Below are 12,376 nucleotides of genomic sequence, written 5' to 3' on the forward strand. Positions count from 1 at the left end.
GCCACAAGAGCCAGCGGGGCAGGATTGGAGCAGGATTGGAGCAAAGAGGGGGGGGGTTGCCTTGAGCTCGGATCAGCCCTGAGCAGCGACGCGGATCGTTGCAGGAGGCTGTGGGGGGTGGGGGTGACCGGTGTGTGTGTGTGTGTGTGTGTGTATTTCTCCTTAAGCAAGTTAACCCGAGGAACTCCCCGCCACAAGAGCCAGCGGGGCAGGATTGGAGCAAAGAGGGGGGGGGGTTGCCTTGAGCTCGGATCAGCCCTGAGCAGCGACGCGGATCGTTGCAGGAGGCTGTGGGTGGTGGTGGGTGACCTCTGTGTGTGTGTGTGTTTCTCCTTAAGCTTAACCTCCTTAAGCAAGTTAACCCGAGGAACTCCCCGCCACAAGAGCCAGCGGGGCAGGATTGGAGCAAAGGGGGGGGGGGGTTGCCTTGGGCTCGGATCAGCCCTGAGCAGCGACGCGGATCTTGACAGCAGGTGGGAGGGGGACTCCACGCACACGCACACACACACACACACACGCACGCACACGCACACACGCGCGTGTTTTCCTCCCTCCTCCTCCTCCTCCCCCCTCCCAGCCCGGGTCCAGTCCTGCCAGCCATCCTGCACGGGGAGGAGGGCCAAGAGAAGCTCATCTGAACTGGGGCCGGGGCCGGAGGTAAGCCGAGAGGGAGGAGCGAGGCTCGGACACCGCCCTGGCCGGCGGCAGCCGGTTCTGACAGCGGAGCTCAGCCCGGGGAGAAAAACATCGCAAGGCAGGCGAGCCGAGAAAGCAGAGCGAGTCCGGCGTCAGCAAGAGAGACCCTCCGGCCCAAACCGGCGCAAGGAAGCCTCGCAGCAAACCCTTGGCCGAGCCTGAACGGGGGATTTGAACCCAGAGCCAGCCGGGCACAGCTTCCTTGGAAAAAAAAAACCGCGCGCCCTTTCAAGCTTTCCTCCGGAGATCGCGGCGTAAAAATAAACCCGGGCGGTGGGGAGTCGGGGAAAAAACAACAACGACAACAACAACGACAACAACTTGAGTCGACTAACCCGGAGGGTCGCCCCCGGGACGTCTCGCACGTGGGAACGGGTGCGCTTCGCTTCCCACCCGGTGTCGAAAGAAAGCTTGAGCTCTCGACGCAACCGAACCAGCCTCCAGTGCCGGAGCAGAGATTGATTTGTGTGGTTTTTTTTGTGTGTGTGTGTTTTTGTGTTTTTGGCTTTGAAAGTTGACACGGAGCCCGGACCGGACCCCCCCCCCCCGCTTGGATTCGGGAAGAAAGCAAAAAAAAAACAACCCACAAAAAACCCCCCAAACCCCACCGGCCCAGTTTCGGATGCTGAAATTGCCAGCAGCCTACAAACTTTGTTCCCAACTGGAGTAAGGTGTGTGTGGGGGGGGAGTTCTCTGAGTCTGAGCTTTGAACTGAGTCCTGCCCACAGGATCGATCTGGGAACCCCCCCCCCCCGAATCCTAGGAAGATCCTCCTGCTGAATCCAGAATTCTCGGGGACCCCCCCCTGCTGAGACCCCCCCTCAACTAGCTCACCTGGCTTAAGACAGGATGGAGGATGGAGCCCGTCGCCGAGGGGCCCCCGAGAAGACCCCCCCCAAAACGGAAGGAGGTGGCGTGGCGCTCAAGAAGGAAATTGGTTTGATGAGCGCCTGTGGCATTATTGTGGGTGAGTGAGGGTCTCGGGATGGGGGTGGGGGTGTGCGTTGGGGCACATTATTTCCTGATCTTAGCCTGGCAGGTTCAAATGTGACCATTTTCCTTCTTCTTCTTCTTCTTCTTCTTCTTCACCTTTGGCTTTCGTGGGTTTTGGGGATCGAATATGATCAATTTTTCTTCCCGATGTTCAGCTTTCTTGGGGTTTTTTTGGATTTGGCATCTGGGATCAAATATTTTATTTTTTATTTTATTTTTTTTATTTTAATCCCATTTATATCCCGCCCTTCTCCGAAGACTCAGGGCGGCTTACAATCTTAAGAAGCACAAATCAATGTGCTTAGCAATAGCCTTCATTCTGTGTATAGGCCTGCTTATTAGGGCTTTCACACACACCCCCAAGCGGCATTATTACAAAGTCAGCTTATTGCCCCCAACAATCTGGGTCCCCGTTTTAATTCTTTATGCTCAGCTTTCTTGAGGTTTGTTTGTTTGTTTTTATTTGGAAAAGGCTGGTGAAATCTGCAGCTCTGCTTTTCTTTATCCCTTCTTCCCACTTTTGGCCCAGCATCAATCTGTCCAAAGGCAGCTTTCTTCCTTCCAATGAGTGAGAGAGAGGGAGGGAGAGAGGGAGAGGGAGAGAGAAAGGGAGGGACAGAGAGAGAGGGAGAGAGAGGGGGAGAGAGGGAGGGAGGGAGAGAGAGAGAAAGAGAGAGGGAGGGAGAGAGGGAGAGGGAGGGAGGGAGAGAGAGGGAGGGAGGGAGAGAGAGAGAAGGGAGGGAGGGAGAGGGAGAGGGAGAGAGGGAAAGGGAGGGAGGGAGAGAGAGGGAGGGAGGAAGAGAGAGAGGGAGGGAGGGAGAGGGAGGGAGGGAAGAAGAGAGAGAGAGGGAGGGAGGGAGGAAGAGAGAGGGGGGGAGAGAGAGAGAAGGGAGAGAGGGAAAGGGAGGGAGGGAGAGAGGGAGGGAGGAAGAGAGAGAGGGAGAGAGAGAGAAGGGAGGGAGAGAGAAAGAGAAACAGATGGAGAGAGAGAGGGAGGGAGAGAGGGAGGGAGGGAGGAAGAGAGAGAGAGGAAAAGGAAGGGAGAGAGAGAGAAGGGAGGGAGAGAGAGAGAAAGAGAAACGGAGAGAGAGGGAGAGGGAGGGAGGGAAGGACAGAGGGAGAGGGAGGGAGAGAGAGAGGGAGGGAGGAAGAGAGAGAGAGAGAGAGGGAGAGAGAGAGGGAGGGAGGGAAGAAGGAAGAGAGTGAGAGAGAGAGGGAGAGACCTGGATTTCTGGCCTACAACCCAACCACCTCTCTCTAGGTGCTTTAATTAGGGATCCACTTAATTGGGGCTTAGTGGGAGCCGTATCCTAGAACAGGATTGGCATTTTCGTGGGCCCAGAGAGTCGCTTGGCAAGACCGCAGTCCCAACCCGGAAGAAGCCCGTCGCAAGGACAAACAAGCAAGCAAACAGCTGCGAGCTTGTAGGAAGGATCGCATATCCCAGCTTGACGAAATTTCTCCGAAAATGCAGCCGCCCCATGCTGAATGCCGCTCTTTTCTCCCTGCCGGATAGACCACAACATGATGCAATCCCTCTCCAGCCTCACAAAGTGGTGCGTTTTAACACAACAGGGCAGGAAAATATGCCGCAAGGAAGCTTAGGAAAACAAGTACGGTCCAGCTTACGAAAGTCCATTGAGTGACCCTTCCAAGTGAGCCACGGCGCTGGGGAAAAAAAAGGGGACCGATGGCCCGTTTTTCGCACCGACGACCGTGGCAGCCTCCCCGGGGTCACGGCATCAAAAATCCAGACGCTCGGCCACCGGTTCGCCTTTACGAGGGTGGCGTCGGCGTGCCGGGCCTCCCGCGATCCGTTTTTGCGACCGGCAAAGTCAACGGGGAAGGCAGATTCGCTTAGCCACTGTGTGACGGGCTTAACAACGGCAATGATTCGCTTAGCGACCCCAGCCAGGAAAGTCGTACAAGGGGGCGAGAATCCCCGAACGAATTTCTCGCTTAGCGACCTAGGTTTGGGGGCTCGGTTAAGTGGAGGACCGCCTGTACACAGCTCAGGGATCAGGAGGGGAGGCAGGCCAGCCTCCAAGGGCGGGAATATCGGATCCCCTTCCCGCCCATCTGCCTAGCCTTCTCCGGAGTTTGCTTTCCACCCCGATGCAACTGGAATGCCCGGCCTTTTCTCGTCTGTTTGTTCCAACGTCTCTTTCCAGATGGCCCCGTTTCTACCAGGTGCCAGGAGACCATTAAACAAACACGGCCAGGCAGAAGTGACGGTGGTGGAGAGTGATCATTGAAGCACCTTGGCTGCCCTGATCCACTCCAGCTTCGCCAAGGCTACCCTTGGCCTTCAACCCCACCTCAAAAAAAATAAAAATAAAAAAATAAAAATAAATGCTCTCCGCTTCCCACGGGCCCTTTCCCTCCCCCGCCCCCCCCCAGCGTCCCAAAGATGACAGTGGCTGCCTTCCAGATGTTCTCCTGCCTGATGTTCAGAGTAATACGCTCCCTTGAATGTCTTGCTTCTGGAAAGTTGGATTGACCGGAAATTGGGCAGATCCCAAAACTGTTCTCAGCTTCCCTTGTTCTAAATCTTCCCCCTCCAAGAGGCATTGAAGAGAATAACAGAGTGGGAAGGGACCTTGGAGGTCTTCTAGTCCAACCCCCTCTGCTCAAGCAGGAGACTCTATTCCAGGGGTCTTCAATTTCTGACTTGGGGACTTCAACTCCCAGAAATCCTCAGCCGGGCACTCCTGGCTGAGGAATTCTGGGAGTTGAAGTCCCCAACTCGTAAAAGGGCCATGTTTGAAGACACCCCCCCCCCCCGCTCTATACCATTTCAGACAAATGGCTGTCCAGTCTCTTCTTAAAAACCTCCAGTGTTGGGGCATTCACAGCTTCTGGAGGCAGGTTGTTCCACTGATGAACTGTTCTAACTGCCAGGAAATTTCTCCTTAGTTCTAGGTTGCTTCTCTCCTTGGTTAGTTTCCATCCGTTGCTTCTTGTCCTGCCTTCGGGTGTGTTGGAGAATAGGTTGAAACCCGCCCCCCCCCCCCGTCTTCTTTGTGGCAGCCCCTGAAATATTGGAACTCTGCTATTGTTTGTCTGGAATGGGTTAGGATCTGCTGCCCCGAGCAAGGGGTCAGACTAGATGACCTGCAAGGTCCCTTCCAACTCTATTATTTTATGTTCCTAGCAGAAAAAGGACACCAGGTAGAGTAGTGTGGGAAGACGGAAAGAGAGAGAGAGAGAAGGAGGGAGGGAGGGAGGGAGGGAGGGAGGGAGGAGAGAGAGAGAGAGAGAGAGAGAGAGAGAGAGAAAGAAAGAAAGAAAGAAAGAAAGAAAGAAAGAAAGAAAGAAAGAAAGAAAGAAAGAAAGAAAGAAAGAAAGAAAGAAAGAAAGAACAGCTCAAAATTCCCCCTCGTCAGTGAAAATGCTTTATATTGCTTAAAAGTGTGGCACGTGTCAAGGGCACTTTAATTTTTCCCAGAAGCCCTTGATCAAAAAGCAAAGATAACTGGCAGCTTTCCGTAAACATTTTCCGCTTAGCCTTCAAATCTCCCGGGAACTCTAGAGAGTTTTGCAGGAAAAAAAAAAAAATCCTTGCTCTAAATATTCTTTCAGTTGCCCAGGAGATGCCGTCTCGGAATATCAAAACAGGCATACCCCCTTCTTGAAAACCAAGTCATAAGTCACCTCTGTTGCTAAACCTGCAGCCTTAATCTTCCCAGATGCAAGGATTGATAAGACGCCAAGGGCTTGGTACATATTTGCATTGGGGAATCGCGTAGGGAAAAAAACCCAACAACAGGCAATTGTTCGTTCTTCTTATTTGCTTAGTTCTTCCTTCCCCCCCCCCCCCCTTAAAACTGACCTGATTCGATTTCAAATGCAGCGGGAAGTCTGGAACTCACCAGATTGAGATCTTTGAACAGCCTCAGGGGGTGCGGGGGGGGGGGGAACTGATCTGTTTAAGAAGAGAGTGGATTTTAAATTCGGTCACTTTGGTGAGCCTGGCTTAAAAAATAAATTTAAAAAAATCCCCTTGTTTCCCTGCCAGAGAAACTTCATTCAGCATGTTTACTTAGCAATAAATCCTTACTGTTTTCAAGGTTATTCCTTAGTAAACTTTGAAAAGCCTGACAAGTGTAAAGTAAGTACCCTTTACATCTAAGTCAATGTACTCCTGTAAACTTGTTCTGTGTCTACAATAGTGTAAGCAACCTCTCATTTCTACTCTTTACAATATAACCCATAATTTGTACAACTGTGCGTAGGTTTGTGGACGATTATCATCTTTGGGACACATAAAATAATTTACCAAGTGTGTTTTAAGATTACACAACCAACCGCCTTGGCAAGTATCCCTTCTAAGCAGTGTCGTAATGAAAGCAGGAATATTTCTGGGTTTTAACACCAAGCCAGGCAACACAATTTTATCAGGACAAAAGCTTCTGTGACCTTAAACGTCATCTCTAATGAAGTTTTTGTCTTTACGGGGAATAACTTTCTTTTGAGTCACTTTCTTTGAGTCACCGTCTTCAGAATGAAAGGGTTACAGGTATCCCACCAATAATCTAAAGCTGCGTTTCTCAACTTTGGCAACTTTAAGATGGATGGGGAATTGACGTCCACACCTCTGAAACTAAATAAGGCTGAGAAACGTAATCTAGACCAACCCTTCTCCAGAGCAGGAATAACAGAATAATAGAGTTGGAAGGGACCTTGGAGGTCATCTAGTCCAACCCTCTGCTCAGGCTGGAAGCCCTCTTCCATTCCAGATAAATGGTTGTCCAGTCTCTTCTTAAAAACCTCCCATTGTTGGAGCACCCACAACCTCTGAAGGCAAGGAACTAATTGTTGTTGTTAGTTGTGAAGTCGTGTCTGACCCATTGCGACCCCATGGACAATGTTCCTCCAGGCCTTCCTGTCCTCTACCATCTTCTGGAGTCCATTTAGGCTCACACCTACTGCTTCAGTGACTCCATCCAGCCACCTCGTTCTCTGTCGTCCCCTTCTTCTCTTGCCCTCAATCTTTCCCAGCATGAGGCTCTTCTCCAGTGAGTCCTTCCTTCTCATCAGGTGGCCAAAGTATTTCAGTTTCCATTTCAGGATCTGGCCTTCTAAAGAGCAGTCAGGGTGGATCTCCTCTAGGACTGACCGGTTTGATCGCCTTGCAGTCCAAGGGACTCGCAGGAGTCTTCTCCAGCACCAGAGTTCAAAGGCTTCAATTCTTTGGCGCTCAGCCTTTCTTATGGTCCAACTTTCACAGCCATACATTGCAACTGGGAAGACCATGGCCTTGACTATACGCACTTTTGTTGGCAGGGTGATGTCTCTGCTTTTTAGTGTGCTGTCTAGGTTTGCCATGGCTCTCCTCCCAAGGAGCAAGCGTCTTTTAATTTCTTGGCTGCAGTCCCCGTCTGCGGTGATCTTGGAGCCCAGGAAAATAAAATCTGTTCTGCGGTGATCTTGGAGCCCAGGAAAATAAAATCTGTAGGAACTCTCTTTACTTTCACAAAAACCTTAGCCTTTGAGGACCTGCACCAAAGTTTCTTGTGTGTTGCCATTGTCCTCCGTTGTGATGTCCTGTTGTCCCCCTACAGGTAACATCATCGGATCCGGAATTTTTGTATCGCCAAAAGGAGTGTTGGAGAATGCAGGCTCTGTAGGGCTGGCGTTAATCGTCTGGATCGTCACGGGACTCATCACAGCCGTGGGTGCCCTCTGCTATGCAGAATTGGGGGTCACCATCCCGAAATCCGGAGGAGACTACTCCTATGTCAAGGACATCTTTGGAGGACTGGCTGGGTAAGAGAGAATAAGGAACCGGGGTTTGTCAGATAGCGGTTGGGGGTTAGAGAAGCGAGTCGGATGAGAAGGGAAAAAAGGGCAGGTTTAGCAAGGCGGGCATCTTGCAATGGTGGGCATCCAGAAATGTTAAGGGTGAAGTGCTAATACCACTTTATAATGCCTTGGTAAGGCCACACTTGGAATACGGCATCCAGTTTTGGTCGCCACGATATAAAAAAGATGTTGAGACTCTGGAAAGAGGCCAGAGAAGAGCAACAAAGATAATCAGGGGACTGGAGGATAAAATATAGGAAGAACGGTTGCAGGAATTGGGCATGTCTCATTTAACGAAGAGAAGGAATAGGGGTGATATAAGGGCAGGGCTCCGATATCTCGGGGCCTGCGACAAAGAAGAGGGCGGTCAATCTGTTCTCCAGAGCCCCTGAAGGCAGGTCAAGAAGCAACAGATGGAAACCAATCAAGGAGAGAAGCAACCTAGAAATAAGGAGAAATTTCCTGACAGTGAGAACAATTAATCAGTGGAACAACTTGCCTCCAGAAGCTGTGGATGCTCCAAATGAAAGTTTTTAAGAAGAGATTGGACAGCTGTTTGTCTGAAATGGCATAGGTTTCCTGCCTAAGTAGGGGGTTGGACTAGATGACCTCCAAGGTCCCTTCCAACTTCTATTCTATTCTATTCTATTCTATTCTATTCTATTCTATTCTATTCTATTCTATTCTATTCTATTCTATTCTATTCTATTCTATTCTATTCTATTCTATTCTATTCTATTCTATTCCATCTATTCTATTCTATTCTATTCTATTCTATTCTATTCTATTCTATTCTATTCTATTCCATTCCATTCCATTCCATTCCATTCCATTCCATTCCATTCCATTCCATTCCATATTTTCTATTCCTATCCTATCCTATCCTATCCTATCCTATCCTATCCTATCCTATCCTATCCTATCCTATCCTATCCTATCCTATCCTATTCTTTGGTTTTGTTATTTCCCCATTTACCGGGTGACAGTTAGAAAGAAGATCAAGAAACAGTCACTTCAGTCTACTGGGAGATATATTGGTCCGGAAAGGAACTCTCGTTCAATTGCCAGAATTCTTGCTGTTTTTCTCAATAGATCTTGCTTGCAAAAGGTAAGGATCACGAAACCTTGATGTGCCTCTAAAACCTCCGTTTCTCCCAAGGTTCCTCAGACTGTGGATCGCGGTGCTGGTGATCTACCCTACGAATCAGGCGGTGATCGCTCTGACTTTTGCCAACTATGTCCTTCAACCCATCTTTCCCACCTGTCTGCCTCCAGAAACCGGCTTGCGACTCCTTGCAGGGGTCTGCCTTTGTAAGTAGCGAGCAAATCTGACAGCGATAGTGTGACGCCGATCGCACACTGTGTGTCTTTTAAATGTTGCAAGGCTGCTTTGAGAGAGGCGCGTGTTTGAAAGGGAGAGAACGAGACTGTGGCTTGGAGCAAAGAAAAGTAGAATTCCTTGAAGAACGCTTGTTTGTGGCCTAGCTGATTGTGGGAACCAAACCATTGTCACTTGTGTGTTGGGTGAGTGGCTCAGCCGAGGATAATTTGTTGAACACACCTTAAACAAACCTGGGTTCAACAAAGCACTGATAAGCACCATCTACGAACCAGGTGAAGCTTTACGGTCCAGATCTGAGTCATGAGTCACCCTAAAGGGGTAAAACCCCAACCAGATCTGGGTTGCAAAGCCTGGAGTGACCACCAGGTGGCACCCAAGAGTTAGGATTTTCTGCTGTCCCCCTTTTGGTCGTCAGGAGTTTTGCAGCCCCTATATGCCTAAATTAATGTATTGCGTGGTGGTTCAGACACCAGACTGCGATGCCGTTTTCAGCTAATTGGGCTTTTTTCAAAAATCCCTGGCTTAAAATTCCATGGGAAACGAACTGTAAAGAGGATTTAATCCCCTCGTCTCACGCTCAGTCTGGTGAATAATCGCTCTCCCCCTCCTCCTCCAGGGGTTGACAGGATCAGAGGCAGTGAATTTAGCTCTAGGATGTGCAAATCTTTAAATATGCACCATTTCCCGTTTTCTCTCTAGGGTGAATAAACCTACAGTTAACTTGCAATATGCCTCAATAGTTATAATTAAGATTATTAGAACTGTAGTTTAAGGCATGGGTCTTCCAACTTGGCCCTTTTATGACTTGTGGACTTCAACTCCCAGAATTCCTTAGCCAGCGTGACTGGCTGAGGAATTCTGGGAGTTGAAGTCCACAAGTCATAAAAGGGCCAAGTTGGAAGAGCCCTGGTTTAAGGAATAATTTAAAGCCGATATTCTCAGCAGCGTTAATACCCTTTAAGACACTGGTCTGCAGCTTAAAGGGGTTGCAAAGAAAGGCTCTGGTGCTTTACGAATATAGATAGACCTCAAATTACAATAGTGACCGTTCAAAGTGACAGCGGCACTGAAAAATGTGACTGATGACCGTTTTTCACACTTAAGACCTTTGCAGCGTCCCCAGGGTCACATGGACAAAATTCGGATGCTCGGCAACAGATTCCTGTTTATGACAGTTGCAGTGTCCTGGGGTCACTGATCCCCTTTTGCGACCTTCTGACCAGCCAAGTCAATGGGGAAAGCCGGATTCACTTAACGTCCGCGTTCCTAGCTTAACAACGGCCATGATTCGCTTAGCAAGAGAGGCCCTAAAACGGGGCAAAAACTCGCTGAACGAATCTCTCACTTAGCAACAGAAATGCGGTCGTAAGTTGAGGACTACCTGTAGAGCAGAATTATTCCCACCCACCCCACTGTTTTTTTTGTCTTTCCCTACGAATAAAATCAAAGCTTTGCATTTGAGCTTGTTCCTTTGTAAAGATGAAGTCCGATCAAAGCCGGGCAGATCAAACAGGTCTGGCAGGCGACAATCAGCACTAACCACAACTGCGCTCAGCTATTTTGTCTTTGAAGAGCAAACTTGCTTACACAAAACTTGTGGGAAAGTCACTTTGTCTTCGTGCCGGGGCTGGGGGGGTGGGGGTGGGGCTGCTTTAGGACTTGTGAAAATTGCTGATTGGCATTTTTTTTTTAACTTGGCTCTTCCAACTTGCGGAGTGACCTTGAGTTCAGTGACATTTCCACCTCACCCCCCCCCCCGCCCCAGGGTCTACCTTGTAGGGCTGTCGTGAGAGTCAAAGGGCTAACCGACATCCATCTCAAAGAGATGGGGGGGAAAAAACCCCAGAATAATATGCCTGTGGCTGGCTTGGTTTCAAAGAGAGAAAAGTTAGAGGTGGATGGTTTCTCAGCTGTGCTGGTAGCTCATGCAGAAGTGTAGTCCTTGAGATATGTCCGTTTGTTTAACAACTGTTTGAAGTTACGACGGTGCTGGGGGGAAAAGTGACGTATGACCCTGTCTTGTATGTATGCCCGATTCTCGCATTTATGGCTATTGCGGTGTCCTTAAGCTCATGATCATGAGAGAATAGTATATTTATTTATTTATTTATTTATTTATTTCGATTTATATACCGCCCTTTTCCTGAGGGACTCAGGGCGGTTTACAGGGAAAATTAAAACAATACAATAAATACAAGTTAAAATAAAATAAAATTAAATAGCCCCAAAATAATTAAAAATAGTATAGTATAGTATAGTATAGTATAGTATAGTATAGTATAGTATAGTATAGTATAGTATAGTATAGTATAGTATAGTATAGTATAGTATAGTATAGTATAGTATAGTATAGTGCAGAGCAGAGCAGAGCAGAGCAGAGCAGAACAGAACAGAACAGAACAGAATAGAATAGAATAGAATAGATGGAATGGAATCAAATGGAATGGAACAGAACAGAACAGAATAGAATATATGGAATGGAATTGAATGAAATGGAATGGACTAGAATAGAATAGAATGAATGGAATGAAATAGAATAGAATAGAATAGAATAGAATGGAATGGAATGGAATGGAATGGAATGGAATGGAATGGAATAGAATTAGAATTAGAATTAGAATTAGAATTAGAATTAGAATTAGGATAGGATAGGATAGGACAGGACATGGCGACCATTGTAAATACGTGCCAGTTGCCAAAAGCCCAAATTTTGATCACGTGACCATGGGGATGCTGCGACGGTCGTACGTGTGAAAAAAGGTCATAAGTCCCTTTTTCCAGTTTTTTTTTGTAACTTTGGTCACTAAAGGAATGGTCGTAAGTTGAGGACTGCCAGTATTCCCAACGAACTTTGGGTCTATCCTTAGTTCTCATTGCTGCTTTGAAGGCAGGAACAGAAGGAAGAGAGAGAAAGAGTGGGGAGGATGAGAACTATAATCCCTCACACACAAAGACACAGGCAAAACAGCTTTGCCTCCAGAGGTTGTGGGTGCTCCATCACTGGCGGCTTTTGAGAAGAGACTGGACAGCTATTTGTCTGAAATGGTATAGGGTCTCCTGCTTGAGCAGGGGCTGGACTAGAAGACCTCCCAGGTCCCTTCGAAATTCTATTCTGTTCTGTTCTGTTCTACTCTACTCTACTCTACTCTACTCTACTCTACTCTACTCTACTCTATTCTATTCTATTCTATTCTATTCTATTCTATTCTATTCTATTCTATTCTATTCTATTCTATTCTATTCTATTCTATTCTATATTTAATTATTCTATTCCATATTTTCTATTCTATTCTATTCTATTCTATTCTATTCTATTCTATTCTATTCTATTCTATTCTATTCTATTCTATTCTATTCTATTCTATTCTATTCTATTCTATTCTATTCTATTCTATTCTATTCTATTCTATATTTAATTATTCTATTCCATATTTTCTATTCTATTCTATTCTATTCTATTCTATTCTATTCTATTCTATTCTATTCTATTCTATTCTATTCTATTCTATTCTATTCTATTCTATTCTATTCTATTCTATT

At 47.6% G+C, this 12,376-nt stretch overlaps 1 protein-coding gene across 1 annotated transcript in view; it reads left to right on the forward strand.

Moving 5' to 3' along the window:
• Window positions 1–1,545: 1,545 nt before the first annotated feature.
• Window positions 1,546–12,376, forward strand: part of LOC308677959 (large neutral amino acids transporter small subunit 2-like) — a gene marked incomplete at its 5' end in the record, with an annotated part of 30,895 nt that continues 20,064 nt past the window's right edge. The window contains 3 exons of the mRNA XM_081344687.1: window positions 1,546–1,663; window positions 7,254–7,458; window positions 8,654–8,805. Of these exons, the coding sequence (XP_081200813.1) occupies window positions 1,546–1,663; window positions 7,254–7,458; window positions 8,654–8,805 (475 nt within the window). The remainder of the gene's footprint in view (window positions 1,664–7,253; window positions 7,459–8,653; window positions 8,806–12,376) is intronic.

This window comes from Vipera berus, assembly GCF_964194415.1.
Source record: "Vipera berus genome assembly, chromosome: Z".
In the NCBI taxonomy this organism is placed as follows: Eukaryota; Metazoa; Chordata; class Lepidosauria; order Squamata; family Viperidae; genus Vipera; species Vipera berus.